Source organism: Eumetopias jubatus, unplaced genomic scaffold, assembly GCF_037043125.1.
Source record: "Eumetopias jubatus isolate StellerSeaLion01/CBP00866 unplaced genomic scaffold, mEumJub1_p1.0 scaffold_4, whole genome shotgun sequence".
In the NCBI taxonomy this organism is placed as follows: Eukaryota; Metazoa; Chordata; class Mammalia; order Carnivora; family Otariidae; genus Eumetopias; species Eumetopias jubatus.
This window is the reverse complement of record NW_028274810.1, coordinates 73,288,194-73,311,558: the sequence shown is the minus strand read 5'-3', so window position 1 is coordinate 73,311,558 and position 23,365 is coordinate 73,288,194. Positions and strand designations below refer to the sequence as shown.

General features: G+C 49.0%; 1 protein-coding gene across 1 annotated transcript; it reads right to left on the bottom strand.

Annotated features, from left to right (window-relative positions):
• Positions 1-3,433: 3,433 nt before the first annotated feature.
• Positions 3,434-3,896, bottom strand: CUNH1orf210 (chromosome unknown C1orf210 homolog). Its single transcript, XM_028123331.1, has 2 exons — positions 3,878-3,896; positions 3,434-3,753 (listed from the first exon to the last, which is right to left on the bottom strand). Exons 1-2 carry the CDS (start codon positions 3,894-3,896, stop codon positions 3,434-3,436), a joined length of 339 nt encoding a protein of 112 aa, XP_027979132.1.
• Between the last annotated feature and the right edge of the window lie 19,469 nt (positions 3,897-23,365).

The following is a 23,365-nucleotide window of genomic DNA, read 5'->3' as shown; positions in this document are numbered from 1 at the left end:
CAACCAGAAACCAGGGTGACTTTGTTGCCTCCTTCCTACTCCCCACATCTGGCAGCAGCAAGCCTGCCAACCCTTCCTTCCCTGTGTCTCTGGCATCTCTTTCTTCCCCGCCATACCTGAGGCAGATCTTGTCACCACCCTCTGGGTCTCTCCCTTCCAACCCACTGGCACAGCATCCAGAATGACTTTTCTATCATGATTCCATCATTCCTTGACCAAAAAAGGCCACAGATGAGCCTCAGCTGCTCTCATATTGAAATGCAAGCTATCTTGGCACCAAAGCCCTAGATGATCTGGTCCACCCTTCAGCTTCACCTCTGCCTAGGGCACCCCTCGACCCTACACTACATCCCTCCTTGACCTGCCTTTTTCTCAAGCTCCTCCCTACATCAGTCCTGCCCTCACCCTCCTTCTGTGCTGGCTCTTTCCTCAAAGGCTAGCACTGCATCCAGTGGGCATATGCAGGGTGGTCACCTGGTTCATGATGACTTCCCCTTGTCTGGGAATGACCTGGAACAAATAGGCAGGCTCCCAAAATCACATTTGCACTACAGGAGCCTGCCACCATTCATAGCTGGTTGGACTATTGGCGGATACTTGACCCAAACTGGGCTGATGACATTCTGTCACCTGAGTACTTGAAACTTGGAATCAAGAACTCGGGGGTCCCAGGCACGGAGTCTCATTAATGCCCACAAGTGACACAAGAGTATGTTCCTGTCCTCAGGCTGCTGGAGCCACCTGCTTCCTGCCCTCCTGAGTCAGCTGTCCCTTTAATTCTCTTCCCATTGCTTTCAAACAAAAGAAGCTGAACTTTCTCCCTTCTTAAAACTGCCTCCCTTGCTTGGATTATTTGGTTTTTTGGTGTTGAGTTGTGTAAGTTCTTTATTCCTTTTGGATACGAACCCTTTATCGGATGTCATTTGCAAATCTCTTCTCCCACTCAGCAGGTTGTCTTTTAGTTTTACAGAAGACACAAACAGACATTTCTCCAAAGAAGACATACAGATGGCCAAGAGACACATGAAAAGATGCTCAACATCACCCAATATCAGGAAAATGCAAATCAAAGCCACAACGAGCTATCACCTCACACCTGTCAGAATGGCTAAAATCAACGACACAAGAGGATGTGGTGGATGCGGAGAAAGGGAAACGCTTGTGCCCTGTTGGTGGGAACACAAATTGGTGTAGCCGCTCTGGAAAACAGTATGGAGTTTCCTGAAAAAAATTTAAGAAAGAACTAGCCTACGACCCAGTATTCACACTACTGGGTGTTTATTTACCCAATGAATTCAAAAGGGTACATGCACCCCTATGTTTATTGCAGCATTATTTACAATAGACAAATTATAGAAGCAGCCCGAGTGTCCACCAGTGGATGAATGGATAAAGAAGAAGTGATACACACACACACAATGGAATATTATTCAGCTTATTATTCAGCTCTAAAAAAGAAAGAAATCTTGCCATTTGCAATGACAAGGATAGATCTAGAGAGCATAATGCTAAGCAAAATAAGTCAGTCAGATAAGGACAAATAGCATGGAATTTAAGAAACAAATGAACAAAGGGAGAAAAAAGAGAAACCAAAAAACAACTCTTAACTACAGAGAACAAACTGATGGTGACCAGAGGGGAGGGGGGCAGGGGGACGGGTGAAATAGGTGAAGGAGATGAAGAAGACACTCATCATGATGAGCACCAAGTAACGTATGGAATTTTTTTTTAAAGATTTTATTTATTTATTCATGAGAGACCGAGGAAGAGAGAGAGAGAGAGAAGCAGAGGGAGAAGCAGGCTTCCCGCTGAGCAGGGAGCCCGATGCGGGACTCGATCCCAGGACCCTGGGATCATGACCTGAACCGAACGCAGACGCTTAACCATCCGAGCCACCCAGGCGCCCACGTATGGAATTTTTGAATCACACATACACCCCAAAACTGCCTCCCTTGCCCCAATCTCCCCGCCAGCAAGGATGAGCCTGCCCTCCACCTCTTCATCAAACTCTTGATAAAGTCTCCCACATTCGACTCACTCCCTCACCTTTCAACTCCTCACTACTCAGCCTGCAGTAATGAAACAAACGTGACAAATATTTATTTAGCATCTGCCATGTGCAAGAATGAGGACACAGAATGAGGCACGGCCCGTGGTTTCAGAGAGTTCTCAGTCTAGCCCTGGGGACAGGCACAGTAAGGGGGCTGTGCAAACTCTAATACAGATTAAAATCCACCGCCATAGCCAGAGAAGGGCAGAGGAACTCACAGGGTGCAGTGAGGGAGGGCTCACGAGAGGCGTCCTGGAGGAGGGGATGCGCGAGCCGTGTCTTCCAGCCAGGAATGACAAGGAACTTTTTTTTTTTTAATTTTATCTATTTATTTGAGAGAGAGAAAGCAAGAGAGATAACAGAGGGAGAAGGAGAAGCCGACTCGCCACTGACTGAGCAGGGAGCCCGATGCGGGCCTCGATCCCAGGACCCTGAGATCATGACCCGAGCCAAAGGCAAACGCTTAACCAACTGAGCTACCCAGGCACCCCGACAAGGAACATTTGAATGCACAAGTCCCAATTCAGGAATATAAAAATCAGTGACTCCTTTTTACTTTCATTTAAAATGAAAATGGATTTATTACCACCTGTGAAAAATGTCATGTAACTATTTAGATTACTCACTTTATTGAAAAAATTTCAATAAGAAACTTGGCACACTGGTTTTCACCAACTAAACTGTTATCATCCTGGCACACCAGAAATGCTGGCAGGTAGGCAGGCCAGAGGGACTCTATTGGCCAGGGATTTTCATCCCTGTCGTAGAGGATTTTTTTTTAAGATTTATGTATTTATTTGAGAGAGAGAGAGAGAGCGTGAGCAGGGGCAGGGGTAGAGGGAGAAAGAGAAACCTCAGCGGGGAGCCCGATGCAGGGCTCAATCCCAGGACCCTGAGATCATGACCTGAGCAGAAATCAAGAGCCAGCCGCTTAACCAAGTGAGCCCCCTCCCCCCCCCCCCCCCGCCACGGGGTGCCCTCTGTCATAGAGGATTTGAGAGAACAGAAGGGCAGTGTAGGCCGGGTTGAGAGTGTGAGCAAAAAGGGCACGGAGAAACACCATGTGGGAGAAGAGGAATAACAAATAATTCGTTTAGTAGGCAGTGAGGTTGGGAAAGTGAACCAAAAGGCTGAAAGAGGCCTTATTTCCCTAGCCAGGCCCTTGGTAGTGGTCCTGAGAACAGCAGGGAGCCATTGAGGGTTACTGACCAAGACAGGGTTTGTCACTTTAGTAGCTAGTGTCAGGGGAGGGTTGCTCCACCCCTGGTTAGCCCTGGAGCCCTAGATACCTCTCTCCCTGAGGCTTGGGGCCCCTGTGTAGTATCCACTATCCTTAAGTTGTCAGGTATGGGCGGGGGGTGGAGGGGGTCTAAAGATTGGGGCTCAGAAGGAAAAGTTGTCCCTGCTGCCCTCAGTCCCCAGCCCGCCAGCGCCGGGCTGAATGTAATTGTCCTCGATGAAGCCGTCGTCCTCCTCTTCACCCACATCCGGGCAGACCCCCTTCCCCGTCCTGGGCAGCGGGCGGTGCTGGTAGCTGGCCCGGTATTTGCGGCAGAGGTGGCATTTGGCAGCAAGAGCAATGAGGAGAGAGAGGACCACAGCCCCCAGCACAACCCCTACCAGCACAGGCCATGCCCGGGCCCCAGTGCCCGGTCCAGGGGACACGGCTGATGATGCTGGGAGCTCTGAGGGCCCCACGGTGGCTGCAGAGGAAGGGACAGAATTATGGATGGGGGCCCCAGATGGGTTCCCTGGGGAAACCGAAAGGTGTGGGGACAGGGTCCTTCCCCCAACCCCCCCCCTCCTTGGCCTCCTTCCCAAACTCACTTTGGTTTGCCCCATTCATGGAGGGGCCTGAAGACGCCGGTGAGCCTGGGCTTCAGCCAGAAGATCTTGAGCTCCACAGAAACCCCCAGATGCCAGGCAGCCCTGGAGGCCAGAGTCCTAGAACATACACACACAAGTGGGTGTCCGGGGAGCACCGGTGCACATCCCCCGGGCAGACGCACGGCCATGTTAGGGCATTGCACGAACTCTGGACGCTGGACAATTGACCATAACCGGTTGTGCACAAAAGAGAAATGAGCTGTGTACCTGGAAATTGGCTATCTGTAAGGGAACACTGTGGGGTCCGGTTCTGCAAGCCCCTGAAAAAAATGCGGGAACTTACTCAATACTGTGTCTGATTTAGGCACCAGGCAATGGGCTCACAGACCCCTCTAATGTGGGTATCAACATTATCCCCTCTCTGCAGATGAGGACTCTGAGGCCCAGAGGGTGAACTAACTCAGCTGAAGTCCCAGGACTTGAACCCAGGTCTCTGGAACCAGGGCCCAGAGCCCAGTCTGCTACACGGCTTGGTAGGCTGAGGATGGGAAGGGGGGCAGAGGCGGTTCTGGCTCCCAGGGGGTGGACAACAGCAATCGCTCAGAGCGATTCATTAGAACCAAAGTAGAGACTGCATGTGGAGGAGAGTGCCAGTCCCTACCCGGGCAGGGGGCCCCACTCCTCGGTCAGGAGCTCCTGCTACCCCACCTCGACCCTCAGCTCTCAGCTCTTCAGACACATCGCTTGTCCATCGACCTCCGTCTGCCCCCAGAGGGAGGCAGCATTCAGGGAGTAGCCAAACGCAGATCACCCGGATCAGGAAATGAGCTGGAGAAGAACCCCCTCGGGCTAGGGAGGAGCAAGAGGAGGAGCACCTGAATTAAGGCACTATGGGGAGGAAGATCATCTAGGCTTGGGAACACCAGGAGGAGAAACGCCTGAGTCAGAGGAATGTCTGCGGGAGCAACACCTGAATCTGAAGAGTATCGAGGGGAAGAGCGCCTAGGTTAGGGAAGTACCTGTCAGAGGGATGGCTAGGACGGGGGATTATCTGCGGGCGGAGCACCTGAATCAGAGGAGTACCTGCGGAGCAGTATCCAGGCTAGGAAAGCCCTTAGGAGAGATGCATCTATCTAGGGGAGTACCTCGCAAACTCTTTAATACTGACATCTTCATGAAACCCTCCCTCCTCTCCTCCAACCTGTCACTAAGCCCCATCAGTTCTTCCTGGAACTAAATATCTCTGCAATGGCTCTGCCCCTCCCCTGCACCCCACTGGCCACTGCCCCAGCCAAGCCACCTTCATCTTATTCCTCGACCCCTACATGATCTCCTAATCCGTCTTTCCCCACCTCCAGTCCATTCCCCAGAGTGATGGGCCTAAAGCCCAAATCTGACCCCATTACTCCTAAAAATTCTTCCAGAGCTCCCCAGGCCCTCAGGGCTGCACGGAGATTCCTCAGCATGTTCTTCCAGTCCCCACAGCCCAGCACATGGGCCTCGGGCCAAACTAGGCCTCCTGTCCACAGTCCCTCCCCCGTGCCACACACACACACACACACACACACACACACACACACACACACACACACACACACACACACACACACACTCCCCCAGCTCACCTTCCCTCTTGTTCCCCAGCCACCCCTTCCTCAGGATTTCGAGTTCCCTATCCCTCCAGGTGAAATCACACCATATCTGCCTGTGAGGTTGTCCCAGGACCCCCTTGGAGGACCCCTTCCCTGGCCTACACAGTCAACTATCCAGCAGAAGTGGCCAATTACTAGATGGGCAGCTGCCTGGGGCCAATGCCTGGGCTCGTTAATGTGTGCCCTGGTGCTGGCAGAGAGCTTGATGCTCCGCGCGGGTAAGAGAGGAGGATGGGGGAGCCGGAGAGTGAAGGGGGGGGCATCAGAAAGGAGAGCTCAATCACTCATTCACTCACTGGGTGCCTACTCCGGGCCCCAATAGGCACTGGATCCTCAGAAAATCAGATTTTAATTGGAAATGAATTGTATTCAAATTGATGTCTCTAAGGTTTTACTCCTACTCCTTTCCTGCCTGCCCTTTCCCTGTGAATTCTTCTCAAGGACACACACCCCCCACACGCTGTCACCCTACCCCCACAGGTCACATCTCTTCCACCGACAAACACACACCCTCTGATCTCACAGACATACGCACCCCACCCTGATTTGGGGCTCCTTTTAAAGCTCCCAGGAGCTTAAGGATCTGTGGGATCCCCCTCCCAGGCCCCCCAATGTCTTCCCCTCTGCTCCCCACCTGCAGGAACTGTGCACAGTCCAAGGAGGAAGCTTCTGGCTGGGGCGGGCAGAACCTGGACAGGTGGGTGGGCCGGCGCTGCCGCTTGACTCACCTGGGGACGCCGCAGGCAGGCGGGGCCTAATCCGCAGGTGAGGGCGGAGGGCCGGGCAAGCAGGCAACGCCTCCAGTCAGGAGGACTAAGTACACTTCTTGCCTAGGTTTCGCGGTGAACCTTCTGGCGCAGGCCCCACCCCCACCCCAGTGCCGCGTGGGAAGTCGGGCGGGCTTGCGGCTGGGATCCAGAGAGGGGTCCAGGAAGCCCTAGAAGGGGCAGGCGGACATCTCAGCAGGCAACTGCTCTGGCTAAGGGCCCTGATAAGCTAGTGAATTTCCCATGACAGGGACAAAGTCCAGAGTTGAAGCGGCAGTTTTGCAGGCCCTGGAAGGCAGTGGGCCGGAACTGGAGGGGAGGAAGAGAGAGTTCTTCCCGGGCAAAGCCGCAGGGACCAAGGACACTCAAAATTGCCTGCAAAAATGTTTGTGAGCCCTCGCTGGGGGGGGGGGGGGGGATGTGGAGGTCAATGGGGAGTGTATCTGTGCCCTTGGGGGTTTATTGTGTGCCTAGGTGTCTACCAGGATAGAGGCTTCTAGCCTTCATCTGGATCTCAAGGATCCTGGTAGCCCACAGAGCTAAGCTCTGAACCTTTCCCTATTGCCTTACTCCTCTTCCCCAGGCCTAGTGCCTCCTTGCTCTTTAAGCCCCAGCTCAGGAGTCACCTTCCAAGAGCATTTGGTCCTCCCGGACTAGCCCCGCCTTCCCCCTGCAAGCTCCACCTTCTAGCCCAGAACACCCTCCGGGCTGACCTCCCGCCTTCCCGCTGGAGTTTTACAGTGGGGCCAGGTTCTGACAGCAAGCCCCTGACACAGGGCAGGTTCTCAGTAAATATTGAAAGGAGGAAGTGTTATGAACTAAGCCATACAGGCACAAGAATTCACAGGGAGCCGCAGGGTACAGCCTGAGCAAGGGCTGCCCCCAGGGCTTGTCAGTGCGCCCCGGTAGAACCTGCAAGACCTTGACTATCTTAGCATGGAGTTGAACTCCTACTGCCAATGGCCCCTTCCGAACTCTCCTGCCTTGCCCGTCACCTACCCCACACACTGCGCCAGCCACATCAAACAGTTCTCTATTCCTAGGACCCAGCATGCTCGCCCCTCCTAGGCTCTGCATGTGCCCTTCCTGGGACCCCAACCCTTCCCTCCAGCCCCGTCCCCCACCTGTCCATCTCCCACCCGGCTGATCATTCCTCCCAGGCCAATTCATCACTCAGGTCCCAACTCCAGTGCCTCTTTACCTAGACCAGCCCTCCCTGACATGCCCTTGTCTGGGTCCCTCCTCCCCTCCTCTGTGCCCCGAAGACCCTGGCCCCTCTCCCAGCTAGCCCTGACTGCACAGTATTGTGATTTTCTCTTCATTTGGCACAGTCCCCTATGAGCCAGTAAACTCTGGGGCAAGGGTCTGTGTCTGTCTTGTTCCTCTCCATATCCCCAATATCTAAAATGTCAGTAATAAATGTTCCTGAAATAAATGAATGAGAGGAAAGTGAATAGTATCCCAGATGGGGCAGTGAGGAACCAAGGAAGGTTTGGGGTCTTGCTTTGATTTTGAATCAAGGACATGATCATAGGATTCAAAAGCTATTCATTGAACACCTAACAGTTCCAGGAGCTGTGCTGATTCTTTTTTTAATTGAGGTATTCATATAACATAACCTGATTCACGCAATTCACCATTTTAGCCATTTTCAGGGCACAGTTCAGGGGCATTTAGTACATTCGGAACATTGTGCAAACATCCCTCTATCTAGTCTAAAACACTAGCATCACACTGCCTGGGTACCCCAACCCATTAAGTAGTCACTCCCCAGTTCCTCCCCCCTCCAGCCCCCAGCGACCACTAATCTGCTTTCTGTTTCTGTGGATTTCCTGTTCTGGGTATTTCATACAAACCTAATCATATTTGTGCTATATTTTTAATGAATGATTTCATTTAAACCTCATAACTATATTATGAAATACATGTTAATTATCCCTTTAACAGATGATGAAAATAAGGCCCTGAGAAGGTAATGTGCAGGAAGTTCCACAGAAGAAAACAAGTAAAGGTCTGCACATCCATCAGTCATTTATTCAATGAATACTTATTGAACACCCATCACAGAGCCACTACCAGCCCATACAACACGCATTGCAAAACAGCAGAAGGCAACCTGCTGGATGCCCCCAGTGCATAGAGAGCAGAGAACAGGCTGTATGTCAGCACCTGCCCCTCAGCCAGGAGCTCTGATGCAGTGAACAACCCTTACAACCTTCCATGGCAGCCCTGGCAACCATGTGGTAAGGTCAGTGCTAGCTAGCACTGGGGACAGAGTTCCCCCGACCATACAGCTTTCGTTCTGGTTGGGAAGGCAGACAACGCACAAGTAAAGAAATTAATAAGATTAGTTCAGATAATGAGTGCTATGAAAAGTAAAGTAGCTTCATGTGACAGGGAGTTGTGGAGGTGGCTGCTACTCTACATCAGAGAGTCAAAAAAAGAGGGGACTCACGGACGAGGGAATATTTGAGCTGAGATCTGACTAAGGGTAGGATAGCAATCATGCCAATATCTGGGGGAAGAGCATTCCAGAAAGAGGGAACAACAAGAACACAGACCAAGGGATGAGAGCACTCTGGCTCATCCAAGCAACAGAAAAGAGGCCAGCTGGAGGGAGACAAGTCAGTGGGCAGGGGTGGGAGGGGCTCTGGGAGGGGCCTGTGGGACCAGCTCCCGTGGGGCCCTATCCTTCCCTCCCTCGTGAGAGGGGCTGGCCTTCTTTCACTCTGTGTGAAGGGTGGACTAGAGGAAGCCAGGGCTGAAGCAGGGAGACCATTTGGGAGGCTGTTGCTATCATCCACAAGAGAGGGAATGTGGCATCCATCAGTCAGGTGGAAATGAGAAGAAGTGCTCAGACTCTAGACATATTCTGAAGGTAAAGCCAACATGATTTTCTGACTGGATGTGAGGTTTGAGAAAACAAAAAAAGGAACCGAGAATCCCTCCAGAGTTTTGAGCGAGCAACTAGTAGGATGGAGTCGTCATTTACTGAAATGAGAAGACTCTGAAAGGGGCAGATTTGGGAGGGCAGTCAGGACCCCAGTTGTGGACATGTTAGTTGTGAGATGCCCGTGGGGCATCCAGGTAGCATCCTAAGTACGCAGTACCATAAACTAGCCTGAATGCAGCAGGAAGGGAAGAGCTAGACATCTAAGTTTGAGAACCAGTAAAATGTGGATGATTTTTAAAGCCAATCATCTAGATGAGATGCCCCAAAGGAAATGTAGAAAGAGAAGAGGGCCGAGCCTTGGAGCTTGCCAGAAGCAGAGGTTGGGGAGAGGAGGAGAAGCAGAGGAAAGGAGGCCAGGACTAGCCAGCGTGGTAGGAGGCAGACACACCAGAGAGTTGGTTGGGAGGCCAGGGAAGCAAGTGTTTGAAGGGCGAGGGCTTGGTTAGCTGTGGCAGATGCCGATGGTAGGTCAGCTAAGCTATGGACTGAAAATTGACTTTGAAATCGGCCATGTGGAGGTCCCTGGCAGCCTTGACTAGAGCAGTTTCACGTGTGGTGGGGATAAATGCCTGACGCGGCATGGTGTGCGATGTATGAGCGATGCCCGAGCATGGGAACAGAGGCAGTGAAGGCAACTCCATCAAGAAATTTTGTTGTAAAAGGAAGAGAGAAGCAGGGCAGACTTTGGAGAAAGGTGTGGGATCCAGGGAGGATTTTTTTTTAAGGCTAGGAGCTTTTAGACCATCTGTGTCTGCTGATAGAAATAATCCAGGAGAGAGAGAAATTGATGACACAGAGAGAAGAGACAATGGGAGTGTGAGTCCTTAAGGCATCAAGGGGCATGGGGTCAAGTGCACAGGCGGAGGGTTGGCATTGGACAGGAGTAGGGAGACTCCCTCTGACGAAAGTGGAGTATACAGGTGAAATGATGGGAGCCTTAGGGAGTTTTCTTCTGGTGGCTTCTGTTTTTCCAGAGAAACAGGAAGCAATGTCATCAGCTCATGGTGAAGAGTGGGGGAGGGGGGTGTTGGTACGGGGATTCTAGAAGATGTGAATTCTTCATCCTGGGGTTTGGGAGAGAGAATGGTCTGGCCAGGTTTGGGGATTTGCCTGGCAAATCGAATAAAACCAGAGAGGGGCAAGGGAGCTGAGCTGTGGGCAAGGGAATATTTGCCACGCTGACCCATGCATTCTGGGTGGGGTAAAGAGGACGTCAGGACCAGGTGCAGGAGGTGTGAGGGGCCCGAAAAAGTGGCAGGATGGATGGATTTTCGGAGCCGTTGCTGGTTGTGCCAGAGAGAGTAGGTTGGAAAAATAAGAGGTGGTCAGCAGATGGTGGCATATGGAAATGGAGGTTACCCAGGGGATGCAGTTCTTGATACAGACATGCCCTATGAGATGAACCATGGGGTGGTGCTGAGACGGGGGTCTACAGACCGATGATGGTCTTACTATGCCCTGAAGCGTGTTAACTCCACCTGCTAACCAGAGGACTAAAGAAAACATGCTAATAGCTCTATTAGTAAATGGAAGAGACAGGATTCAAACCCAGGCCTTCTGACTGTAAGTCAAGCACCTTTCCAGTTATATCCCAACTAGATCCCTCTTCTGTGAGTAAAACTTACCGTCAAGGGGTTCGGTTTCTCACAATCATTTGCAGTGACAGACAGTAGTCACTTCAAAGATTTGATTATATCTCCCAAAGGAAATGGAGGGAGCTGCTAATAGAAGAACAGGGAATGGATGCTGAGCAAGCAAAGAACAAGGTGTCCTGGACACCTGGGTGGCTCAGTCGGTTAAATGTCTGCCTTCAGCTCGGGTCATGATCCCAGGGTCCTGGGATCGAGTCCCACATCGGGCTCCCTGCTCAGCGAGGAGTCTGCTTCTCCCTCTCCCTCTGCCTGCCGCTCCCCCTACTTGTGCCCTCTCTCTGACAAATAAATAAATAAAATCTTAAAAAAAAAAAAAAAGAACAAGGTGTCCTCCTCCCCACCTTGCACCCACTCCCTTCTCCATCTGGCCCAACCCCTCCCTGGGGCAGCCCCGGGGGTCTTAGCCTCAGGTGGTTGTGGTCCCCTTTTGAGAAGTTGAGGAGAGCAGGAAAATGCTTGTGAACACAGTCACAAATACGCTCGCAGGTCAGCATGGAGTAGGTGCTCAGTAAAAACTTATCAGATGGGTGATAGGCTTTTATCATTTGGAATTCCGGGGGGCTCACCTGCTCTTTCCAGGTTAAGAACTGGTGTTAACCCTTTGCAGTCTGTATGCAGGAAGCTCTGTTCTGTTGTAAACAGATGGCCCCTTGAAATAGGTAGAGGACCCCTCCTTCTTGCAAGCCACTGGAGGGTGGCTGCCTGCTTCCAAGTCCCAGTCACGGACAGCCTCCCAGAGGTGGAGTCAACACCTCCTTAGGACCACCGGACATTCTTCCTTCACCGTTCAACCCCCACGGTCCCTGGAGGCTGGCCTGTCCCCACTCCTGGTCTGCCAGCGCTGACCTCCTGGACATGCCCCAGCATTCGGAGTGTCGCTGATGTAGCCCCAGTGGGGAGTGGGCCTGAAGCTCAGTGAAACAAATCCCCTGAACTGCTCATCACCCAGAAGTCACACTTCACTGAGGTAAGCTCAAAGGATATATCCCAGAGGAGCTTCCCAGACCCAGACCTGAGACTAGGGAAACACGGGAGATGGAAGCTTCCAGTGTTTCCTCACTTCCTCAAGGAGGACAAACCTGTCCAGGGCCACAGTATTCCCAGAAGCTCTGAAAGAAGAGCTTACTAAGCTTCTTCTAGCCCCAACCACACCACCCTGAAATTCCAGTATAATTTCCTCAGATGGTTGCCACGTCAGTCCAACAGCCGGGTTCATGGGACAACTTCTTCCCAAGCTGCCAGCTCCATCTTGCCACGTTGGATATATAATTAGAGATCAAACGTGCCCAGTGTCATGAGGTAGCAGTCTGTAGCCCCCCATGATCAGCTATCTCTGGAGTAACTGGGTCCAGGAGGACAGAGCTCAGCAGACCGGGCAGGGGACGACCCCACCCTCTCCTGAGGGATGACATGCCCAGGCAAGTGGCCAAGGGGGGCAGACCAGCTGGACAGAGTGGCCCCATCATGCTGCGCCCACCCAGCCCTGCCTCCCCCACTTCCCAGGCAATGGGAGCAATCATCTCTCTCCCACATTCTTGCTTTCTTGTGGGGCTCTGGTAAGAGAGGGGAAAGGGGGGAAGTTGGTGCCCACCTGTGAGTTCCCGGGAGTGCTGGGGCCATTCCCATGTGGAAATGCTCTGGTGGCAGGTGCCACTTACAGCTGAAAGGAGGCATGTCTCGGCACGGGGGCAGGGAGCCCTCACCCTGGTGGTGGTGTGCTAGCAACCCGTCCTCAGGGAAGCAGGCGGCAAGGATGGAGTTGGCAGAGCACCAGCGTGCCTCCCGGGGAAAAGGGTCTCAAGAAAAGAGTGGGAGTTGGGGCCCTGTCTTCAGACACTTCCGTGTCATCCCCGTGTCACCAGCAATGGATCACAGGAGCTCATGGACTTGTGCTGTCATTACCTCTTCTCCTCAAACAATATTTGACGTGAGATGGGACAAGTAGGAAGCACCCCCTTCGTTCACCCGGGGTTGACGTGCGGCTGTGACCTCTGGTGGCAGCTTGCTCTCATCAAATATGCTTTGTATTCTGAGGAGGCCTGCTATTGTTTGAGGCAGAAGGACAATGAGTCATTTGTGTGGTGTGCTATTGGCTCTAGGATTTCAGGGTGGCAGGGGTGAAGCAAGGTCCTGGTGGACCTTCAAGGCCCCACATCTGTTGGGTCTCCACATGACCCAGCATGGCAGGCACGGAACTCACTTTCCCAGAGGAAAACCTCTTAATGCTTTCAGAGTGCATGCGGGTTGGCTTGCTTAAATCATTTTTAAGAGTTTGGGGGATGACACATGTCGATGGTAGCAGCCCCCCAGCGACTGCGGGCAGAGACTTGAAGCTGCTTGCCCTCCAGAAGGACGGTCTAGCCCGCCTCATTCACAGTGAAGCTCTCTGGCAGGGAAGCAGATGGTCCGGGGTCCGAGCTGAGCTCCAGCACTTAGCTGCCTTTAAGAAGCATGCATGTCCTCACCTGTACCATGCGGAAAATAATAATGAAACCTCAAAGGCAGAGAGCCCTGGAGAAGGCATCAGCACCCTTTCCCGGCACCTGTAAAGGTTCAGTAACTGTTAGTCATGGTGATGGAGGTTTGTTCTACATAAGGCTCCTGCTTGTGTTACTGGGTCATTTTCATTTGGACCAAGGTCAATAAACACCTGTTGTGTTTGAAGTAAGTCCTGAGCTTTGAACTGTCTGAACCCTCCTGTGGGGTGTTCATTCCAGCTTCTGGCCTCCTAGGGTTTCTCGGGGCCAAATGGCCTTTGTCAAGCAGTTTGCATGAAAGGGACTTCATTCAAAGCCTTGTCGGATTAACTGGGGCTTCCTTTAAATAAGGGCTTGTTTTCAGAAGCTTTCTTTCTCCAACAGGGAGAAAGAATACAATGGATTCCAAGTAATCTGCGGTCCTCATCACAGCTTGTCACAAACACCTGGCACATCTTTTTAGCCCAGGGTGAAAACACACACACTCATTGGCTAACTCCAGGAACACAGCCTCAGCCTGATGTTCCAGAAGCATCTGCTGACAGACTTCCTCTCAAATATAGTTATTTCCTGGAAGAATAGCAAAAACTGGTTTTGAATTAACAGTATGGCTTTAGTTGCTACGGAAGTTAAGCCTTGTTACCAACAGCTGACCTAAAAAAAATCTTAAAAGAATTACTTTCTTTTTTTTTTCTTCTTTGCTTATCAACATGACGAATGATTTATTGGTAAAGTCAATTTCAGGAAAAGACGGGGACTTCGGAATTGGGTGAACGTGTTGCTTATTTCAACCAAAAGAAAACTTCATCAGTTGTGTAGGCAACATTTTATTTGGTTTTTCAAAAAGCAACTGTGACCAAGAGGAGAGAGAGAAAAAGCGCTTGTGGAATATATAAAGACACCAGCATTTGGGGTTGCACATAACAAAGAAATATCTTAAATACTTTTCAAAATATTCTAGGAGCCAATACACAAGGGCAGGCTTTAGGAGAAGACAAGAATGTGATGGGGAGGGGCCTATTGGGACCACCCATCTCCTTAACATCAGTGGGGAAGACAAAGCAGCATTCAACTTCACATACTGACTTTACACAGTTTGTATATAATAGCTTGACTGAAATCCAAGAAGCAAAGATGGAACGCTCACTGTTTATTTTGAAAAATAATTGCATGGACACCCAGGTAATCCACCCTTGTCTGGCAGGTTTCCTTGGGAGGAGTCCCTGTGACTTAGCAGAGGACTGATCTGACACATTCCTATGGCCTTGATGTCAATTTTGAGGGGCAATTTGGAGAGATTCATGTTCTTCACCCTCCGTGGACCCAGCCCTAAGTTTTGCCAATAGTTTTTTTGTGCATAATTTGCGTAACAGTTTCACCCAGATGGGTCTCAGTTCCACCACCATTTCTGCAAGAAGACTGGGAACTTGTTTACATAAAAAATTAAGTCGAATTCATGGGCATTTTCAAAGGAACCTGTAGCATGTTTCCACACAAATTTACATGCAGTCTAAAACCCTCAGGGCAGTTTAAGAAGCCACGTGGAACACCCTGGAAGACTGGTGGGAGACCATGGAAGGGGCAGAAATTAGTGTGTGGTCTGAGTGACCTGTTAGGGGAGGGGAGGCTGGTGGGCCTTGGAGGGTTGGGCTTTTCTGTCCCCCTTGAACATGAGGGTCACTTGGACAACAGTGGGCCCAACCCATTGGGGTGACCATAGGAAATGGGCCCTTTAGTTTCCTCAACTAAAAGTCAAGAAAATAATGCTTCAGTTGGTGAGCAGCTGAGCACTCCCTCCAAGGTGGTACTTAAGATCACAGCCAGACCTTCGCACTCCTGAGTTGTCTCATGTATAGCAGAATGCTTTTTACCTTTTCTCAAATCAAGGAAATAAATGTAAAGCATTGGACTCCCTTTATGTCACATGAATTTTATTTTATTCTCAAATATGGGTCAGAGATCAGAAAAATAGAAAAGGTAGACAGTGACAGTTCTCACTCCCAACCCCTGCTCCCAGCTGCCTTATTCCTCTCACCCCAAGTACTTACTTTTATAAATTTCTGGTGTGTCTTTCCAGTTCCTCTATGCAAATACAAGCACTATGAATATACGTACATATTTTCTCCTTTCGTACCCAAAAGCCAACATACTGCACACGCTGTTCTGCAACTTATTTTTTCACTAATTAGTGTGCCTTGGAGAGCCTTATATAGACTTAGAGAGTTTCTTACAACCATTTTTACAGCCACAGAATATTCCATCATATGGCTACCTCAAAATTTATTTGACCAGTCCCCTGTTGACTGACACTTCGGTCTTTCCTAATCTTCTGCCATTACATATAGTGTTGCAAGGATAAGTTCCCAAGAATGTGAGTCAGAGAGTCAACGTATTTGTGGTTTTGACAGATATTCCCAAATCGCCCTCCCTGGGAGCTACATCAACATGCATTATATGCAACCATACCTATTTCCCCACAGCCTCATCAAGACCGTTTCTGCCAAGTTGGTAGATGAAAATGGTACTCAGGAAGAGTTTTACTTTGAATTATTCTTACTGTAAGTAAGACCAAGCACATTTTCGTATTTTAAAGGACCATTTGTATTTACTTTCCTATAAACTGTTCATAATCATGGAATTGTGTGTTAACATGTTATCTTTTTTATAGTCTTTGCCCATTTATCTATTGGATTTTATGTGTTTTTATAGATTTCTAATCTGTGATACAAGTTACAAATTTTTTTAAGACTTATTTATTTATTTCAGAGAGAGAAAGAGCATGAGCGGGGGCAGGGGGGAAGACGCAGAGAGAGAGAGGGAGACAAGCAGACTCCCCGCTGAGTGGGGAGCCCAACCTGGGGCTTGATCCCATGACCCTGAGATCATGACCTGAGCTGAAACCAAGAACCAGACACTTAACCAGCTGAGCTATCAGGCACCCTGAGTTACAAATATTTCTGACATTTGTCTCTTATTTTTGCCTTTCAGGTTTTTCTTACATACACTAAATTTGATTAACCTTTTCGTTTAAAGTTTGTGGCTTTTGAGGCCTAGTTAGAAAGGCTACCCAATCCAAAGTTAGAAGGAATGGGGCACCTGGGTGGCTCAGTCTTTAAGCATCTGCCTTCAGCTCAGGTCATGATCCCAGGGTCCTGGGATCAGGCCCTGCATCGGGCTCCCTGCTCGGCGGGAAGCCTGCTTCTCCCTCTCCCACTCCCCCTGCTTGTGTTCCCTCTCTCACTGTGTCTCTCTCTGTCAAATAGATAAATTCTTTAAAAAAAAAAGTTAGAAGGGAATTCACCCACATTTTCTTCTAGTTCTTTTGTGGGCTTGATTTTTAATGTTTAAATCTTAGACTCATTTGGCATTTATCTTTTTTTTTTTTAAGATTTTATTGTTTATTTGAGAGGGAGAGAGAGAGCACGCGCACCAGCGGTGGGGAGGGGCAGAGAGAAAGGGAGAGGGAGAAGCAGACTCCCTGTTGAGCAGGGAGACTGATGCGGGGCTCCATCCCAGGACCCTGGATCATGACCTGAGCCAAAGGCAGAAGCTTAACCGACTGAGCCACCCAGGTGCCCTGGGTATTTATCTTGATATATGTTGTACAGACCCAGCTTCATTTTTTACGGACAGCTGCCATTTGTTGCAACACCATTTATTAAGAAGACCAACTTCTCCTACTGATTTGAAATACCACTTTTTATCTACGCTAAGTTCCTGTACATATTTGGGTCCATTTCTGGATGTTCTCTTCCATTGGTCTATGTGTGGGCCAGTTCCATGTTGTTTTAATTACTGAGACTTTATATGTAATATGTTTAATGTTCTGGCAAATATTGCTGTGAAGTAAACCATCCCCAAAACTCAGTCATTTCAAATAAAATTCTTGTATTCTATCTCCCAGTCTCTGTAAGTCAGGAATTCCAGAAAGTCTTGGCTGGGTGGTTTTGGCTCATTGGGTTATCAGACAGTAACTATGACTGGAAAAATGTTGGCGGGGAAGAGCTGGAGCAGCTGGGGCCTGGCCTGTCATCTCTTTGTCATCATGTAGCTTCAAGGTTTCTTTATGTGCTCTCTCTACATGAGCTAGTTTGGGCTTTCTCACAGCATGGCAGCTTCAGCAAGATGGGACTGTTTACATGGCAGCTCAGAGTGATGGTGTGGGCACTTCCAGGAACTAGAAGCTGCCTAGCCTTTCTCACCCACAGAGCATCACATCCTCTGCATTTGTTTGACTGCAAACGACGCAATCCTCTCCAAAGCCAAGAAGAGGAAACATGACCCCACCTCCCAGTGGGGCAAATGTCAAGGTCATATTGTAAGAAAAACACGTGGAATGGGAGATACTGTTGCGGCCAATTTGGGAAATACAATCTGATAGGGCTGGAACACCCTTCATCAATCTTCTATTTCAGAGTTTTCCTGACTATTCTTGCCAGGAGAAGTCTTTCAAGTAACCTTTTTAGAAATTGGATACTTGAGGTGAATTCACTGATAATCATGTGTTAACCTTTTATCATTTTCATAAAGTACATTTAGTTCTAATTATGGTCAAGCTCTCACTATCAGATATGATCCGTTTCTGAAAAATATGCTTTAAAAAAAATCAAACAATTGGGACGAATGTTGGGTTTGGCAAGGGAGAGGGTGGTTCTAAGATAAAAAGCATTGCCCTTGACCCATGTAGTAATGGATTAAAGTTGGAGACATCCTATGAACTCACGTTTAGCTTAATATAAATACAAATTATTAAATATAGAAATACTTATGCACCAGTTGGCATAAACACATATATTTCCTTGCTCTGTCTGCTGGGAGGGCCTAGGAGTAATACCCCAGCAGCAATGAACGTACCTGGCACCCAGCTTCTGGTTTCTAATGCCATTCTCAAATAAAAGAAGGCATAGTTCCTCAGAAATGGTTGATTCTAGGACTAAACCAGGGAATATACACGATGAACCTGGAGCATCTTTTTTGTACCAGGAAAGAAGGAAGTGCTGAAGCACAAACAAACAGCAACAACAAGACCCTACATTGGTGGGGATATGTCAAAGGAACGGAGGAGTCAACGGAAAGATCTCCCAATGACCCAAGATAGAACAATTCAAGCAATAAAATAAAGTAGCATTGGATTATAACCCAAAGCATGAAAGAAATACCCGTGAGTCCATAGTGATATAAATAAATGCTTAACTAGATAAATGAGTGGAGGAGAAGAGAGACATATCTCCCTTTCAGAAGAATTCTGAATAATTTATGTGAAGTTTCAAGGAGGGGGAGCATAAATCCCCCCCTCCTTAAGTGCAGGCTATGCATGGGGACTTCAGAGGGGACAGTGAAGAAAGGCAGGAAAAGAATAGTGACATTACAGTGGGAAAACCTGACCACTACCACCTCAGCTAGGTGATCAGGGTCAATATCAACAGTGATAAACATGTTGATAGGATGTAGCTGTGATATGAAAGGATGAGAATAGCACTTTACCTCTATGGCCTTGTTCCCCAAAACCAGCAATCCCAGCCTAATCATGAGAAAAACATCTAGAGACAAATTCCTATAAAGGAACATCCTACAAAATACTTGATTAGTACTCCTCAAAATTGTCAAGGTCATCAAAAACGGGAAGTCGGAGAAACTGTCATGCCAGAGAAACTGACAGGCCAAGAAGAGGCTAAGGAGACATGGCAACTAAATGTAATGTGATATTGTGGATGGGATCCCGGAACAGAAAAAAGGCATAGGAAAAAACTGAGGAGACCCAAACAGACCATGGACTTTAGTTAATACTAATGTATCGATACTGGTTCATTACTTATGGAAAATATACTAATGTAAGATGTTAACAGGGGAAAGAAGGTGTGGCATATATGGGAACTCAGTGCTATCATCTCCATTTTTCCATACATCTAAAGCCGTTCTAAAAAATAAAATCTATTAAAAAAAAAAAAAAGCACTGCTCCTCCTTCTCAGGAGAATGAGATTCATAGGAGCCTGTGGGCTGTGGCTGTAGGCAGTGCCAGCACTGCCCATCATTCTGATACTGAGGAAACCCGGTCAGGCACCACCAGCCCCATCCCTGACTTCTTCACAGGGTCAGGTGAAAGGTCAGGTAGTCCCTTGATGTAAACCTAGGATGAGGGAAAGGATATTTTCCCCAGAACCTCCACTATCTGAAGTACAATCTTAGTGGAGCCCTGGCCAGCCAAGCCAATCCTCAACTCTAAGAGTGAGCTCCCACCCAGCCTCCTGCCCATGACTCAACATGGTCTGGGGCTCCCTCTTCCACCCCCCTTCTTTTCCTTCCTTGCTCCCCAACCTCCATTCACAGAAGAGAATGGAAGATGGAGGATGGTCCATCTTGGAGAAAAGCAGTCCTTGGCCCCAAATAAGCAAATACAACAGTCTCTCATGGTCTGGAGTCCTCTGAGCACCTTGGGGTCAAGTAGGACACTTGTTGGTCATACTTGGCCACGGAGGCCAACACAGCCGACTAAACCCCCATCATTTTGGAGGACGTCTGTCCTTCCCACCACACCCCAAGAGAACTTAGAACCACTGTGTAGGAAAGACAGAATTCCATGTCGAGACAGTTTAAGAGTCTTGTGTTACAGTCAAGATGGAGATGGTAACAAATCAGAAAGGCCTGTGTTGGAAACGTCCAGTGCAGAGTCTTTATAATGTCCGCTCTACGCAGAGTTGCGGCATGTTCTGAACAGTAAGGGAAAAGAGGCACACCCTGATAGATGATAGATGACCCTGTTGGACTTCTTGTTTCCTGTGGCCTTCACTTCCTTGCCACTCGCACAGCCACACCATAGACTCTGCCACACCCCAGAAATGCTATAACTCTCAAAACAAACTCAGATCTCACCTTTGACCCCAGCCACCTATCCCCCCAACTCTGTCTGTTACCCTACTAGATTAGCGCGACTCAAAACGTGGCTGGCTGCCCAGCACTCGTCAGTGAACTGTTACAAGGAGATAAGGGCAAAAAGCGAGAGTAAGCATTCAGAAACGTTTCTGTCAAGCTGCCATCACTGCAAGACATCCGAGCACGCTCCCCGTGGGCGCTTAGAGACGCCGTCACGTGCGGACTCCACACCGGAAGCGGAAAGCGGGGAGAGCTGCCTATCGGGCATGCGCAGTAGGACCGCGCGATCTGAGACGCTGCGTGGCCGACTCTGACTTCACCCTTGGAACAGTAGTTCTTGCTCCTCCTATAATTCACTCCTAGAGAAGAAACTCTTCTCTGAGAGAAACACCTCAAAGCCCAGGCATTCACCCCTTCCCTCTCGTTTCACTTCTTTCTCAACCCAACGTGGACCCCAGAGAGAACCTCCATGAATGTTCACACCATCCAGCGCATCGGCCCAGACGGTCTCCACCAGGAGTGAATCCACTTCTGATTCAAGCTGCTGATTGGTGCTGGAGTCCTGTGAGGGAACCACCCTTGGTGGGATGATGGAAACTGGAAATTCCCTCCAAGGAAGACCCAGCCCCTACCCATGCCTTTCCCTGTTATAACACAACAAACACACATTTATTTTTTGCTGAATATTTATTGAGAGCCGATTATTTGCAGTGTTGTCAATTATGGGCAGCTGTGGTCCCTGCCCACAAGGAGCTCATTGTCCAACAGGAGATATTGGCCAGGTAGTGCAAGGAAGTTGAAGCTTACGGAGAAGTACAGGAGAGCAGTGGAGAGTATAGCTGGCACTGAAGAAGTACACACACGCTGTAGATGGGCATAGTTTGTGTGTGTGTGTGTGTGTGTGTGTGTGTGTGTGTGTGTGTGTGTGTAGAGGTGATCAGTGGGGGGAAGGGAGGTCAATGTCTCTCCAGTCAAAATGGAAAAGACAGCTTCTGTTATCATTTTTCTCAGACTGAGTCATTACTAGCACATGCAGGAAAGAAAGTACCACAATCAGGGTTGTGCATTGTTATGGCCAAATCAGATCCTGTGGTTCTGAAGCTGTCATTCTGGAACTTGGATCTCCCCCCCCCCCCACACACACAAAAGAAACATCATTCCAAAGGAACCTCAATATGGGTCAGACATCACTACATGTGTCACTAAATCATACACTGAGCCTCTAACAGGAACCCCAGTAAAACATGGGCCTTGCCCAGAGGAGTAAGTTGGTTCCCATTCTTTCAACAAATGCCCTGAAGCTTCAAGTCTTCAGGTTTCTGCCATGAAAGGATCTCTGTTGCCTTTTAGGCTAAACATTCCAAAGCATGGTGTCTGTCCTTCTTGTGGTTGCAGCCCCAGCATGTGGCACAGGGTCTGGCCCACAGGAGGGGTGTGGAAAACATCTGCATGCAAGCACGGGTTCCTGGGAAGCTGCAGGCCTGTCCCCACCCTGGTTTCATTAACCTGTTCCTAGAGAAGGACTATGCTGTCTATGATCTGAATGTTTGTGTTCTCCCAGAATTCATGTTGAAATCCTCATGCCCAGTGTGATGTTAGGAGGTAGGGCTTTGGAGGTGATTGGGTCATAGGGGCAGAGCCTTCATGAATAAGATTAATACCTTTATTTAAAAAGGTCTGAGGGGCACCTGGGTGACTCACTCAGTCAAGCGTCTGCCTTCAGCTCAGGTCATGATCCCTGGGGTCCTGGGATCGAGCTTAGTGGGGAGCCTGCTTCTCCTTCGCCCTCTGCCCCACCACCTATTTGTGCTCTCCCACCCACTCTTGCTCTCTCGTGCTCTGGCTCTCACACTCTCTCTCAAATAAGTTTTTTAAAAGGTCCAAGAGAGGTCCCTTTCCACTTATGCCCGGTGAGGGCCCATGACCTGGAAGAGAGCCCTCACCTTGATCGTGTTGGCACCTGCTCTCCCGGTTTCTAGCCTCCTGAATGGTGAGAAATAAATGTTGTTTATAAGTCACCTAGTCAGTGGTATTTTGTTACGGCAGCCCAAAAAGCCCAAGAGAGACCACTTCTCCAAAAGAAGCAGCCCCAAATCTAGATCAGCTATGAAAAATACACAATGATTTTCAGTGTCACCGGAGGTGACACCATTGAGCAAACCCAGTGGGTCTTGATAGTTCCAAAAACACAGGTCCATTTTTCAGTCGCTATGGGCAAATGATAATTTCATTACCCATTCCTTTTTGGTCCAACTACAGCTTCTTACCAGTAACATTCCAATTATAGGTCCCTAAAATTTGGCATTTGGAAACTAAAAGTGGCACGTAGATTAGATTAAAATCCCAATCTCAGTGGCACTAAAATCTCTACTTCAGCATTCCACTAGGAAGCCTGGCAGCCCTGAAACCACTGACAGCTGGGTGGCACTGGGTCGCACAGCACGCCCGAATACACCCACAGACTGGCAGCTGGAATTCCCACTATTTGCAGGAAGGCGGCTTTCTCCACAGTGAATTATCAGCCTTGTGCGGAGCTGGTCATGCTGCTATTCCCATTCTTGAAAAAAAAAACCATCTTTGGTCACCTCATTATGAACTTAGTTTGTTTGGGGGGTTCAAGGGTTGATCTTACAATGTGTAGAGCTGCATATTTTCATGAGCATTCTTTCGACTATGACTTTCCCAGTGACTGAGACTCTAAGATACGCATTATGGCTTTAAGTATTCCTATCGCAACAGCAGATCCATCTACAACCCACTCAGAATGTGTTTGTGCAGTGATATTTCATTTGTGACACGCTGTTTGTAAACCCATGCTATGTATATTACTTGCAACAGTGCTCCCTTGGGCAGCACATACACTGAATTACTTGCAACATAGTCTCAAGGTACATAAAAATACACTTTTATGCTTATAGGAGATTGTTGTATAATACACGTCTCTGTATACGAGCTCCGAAGGATTCGCTCTGTATTTATCTACAGATCATTACTGCTGGGTGTGTTTCCCAGCTGAAAAAGCAGGGAGGGCAGATGGGCCTTGAGTCTTGGTACACGCCACACAGTGTCATGGGCTCAGACTTCATTCAGAGCAAACATTTGTGCCAGTATCTGTG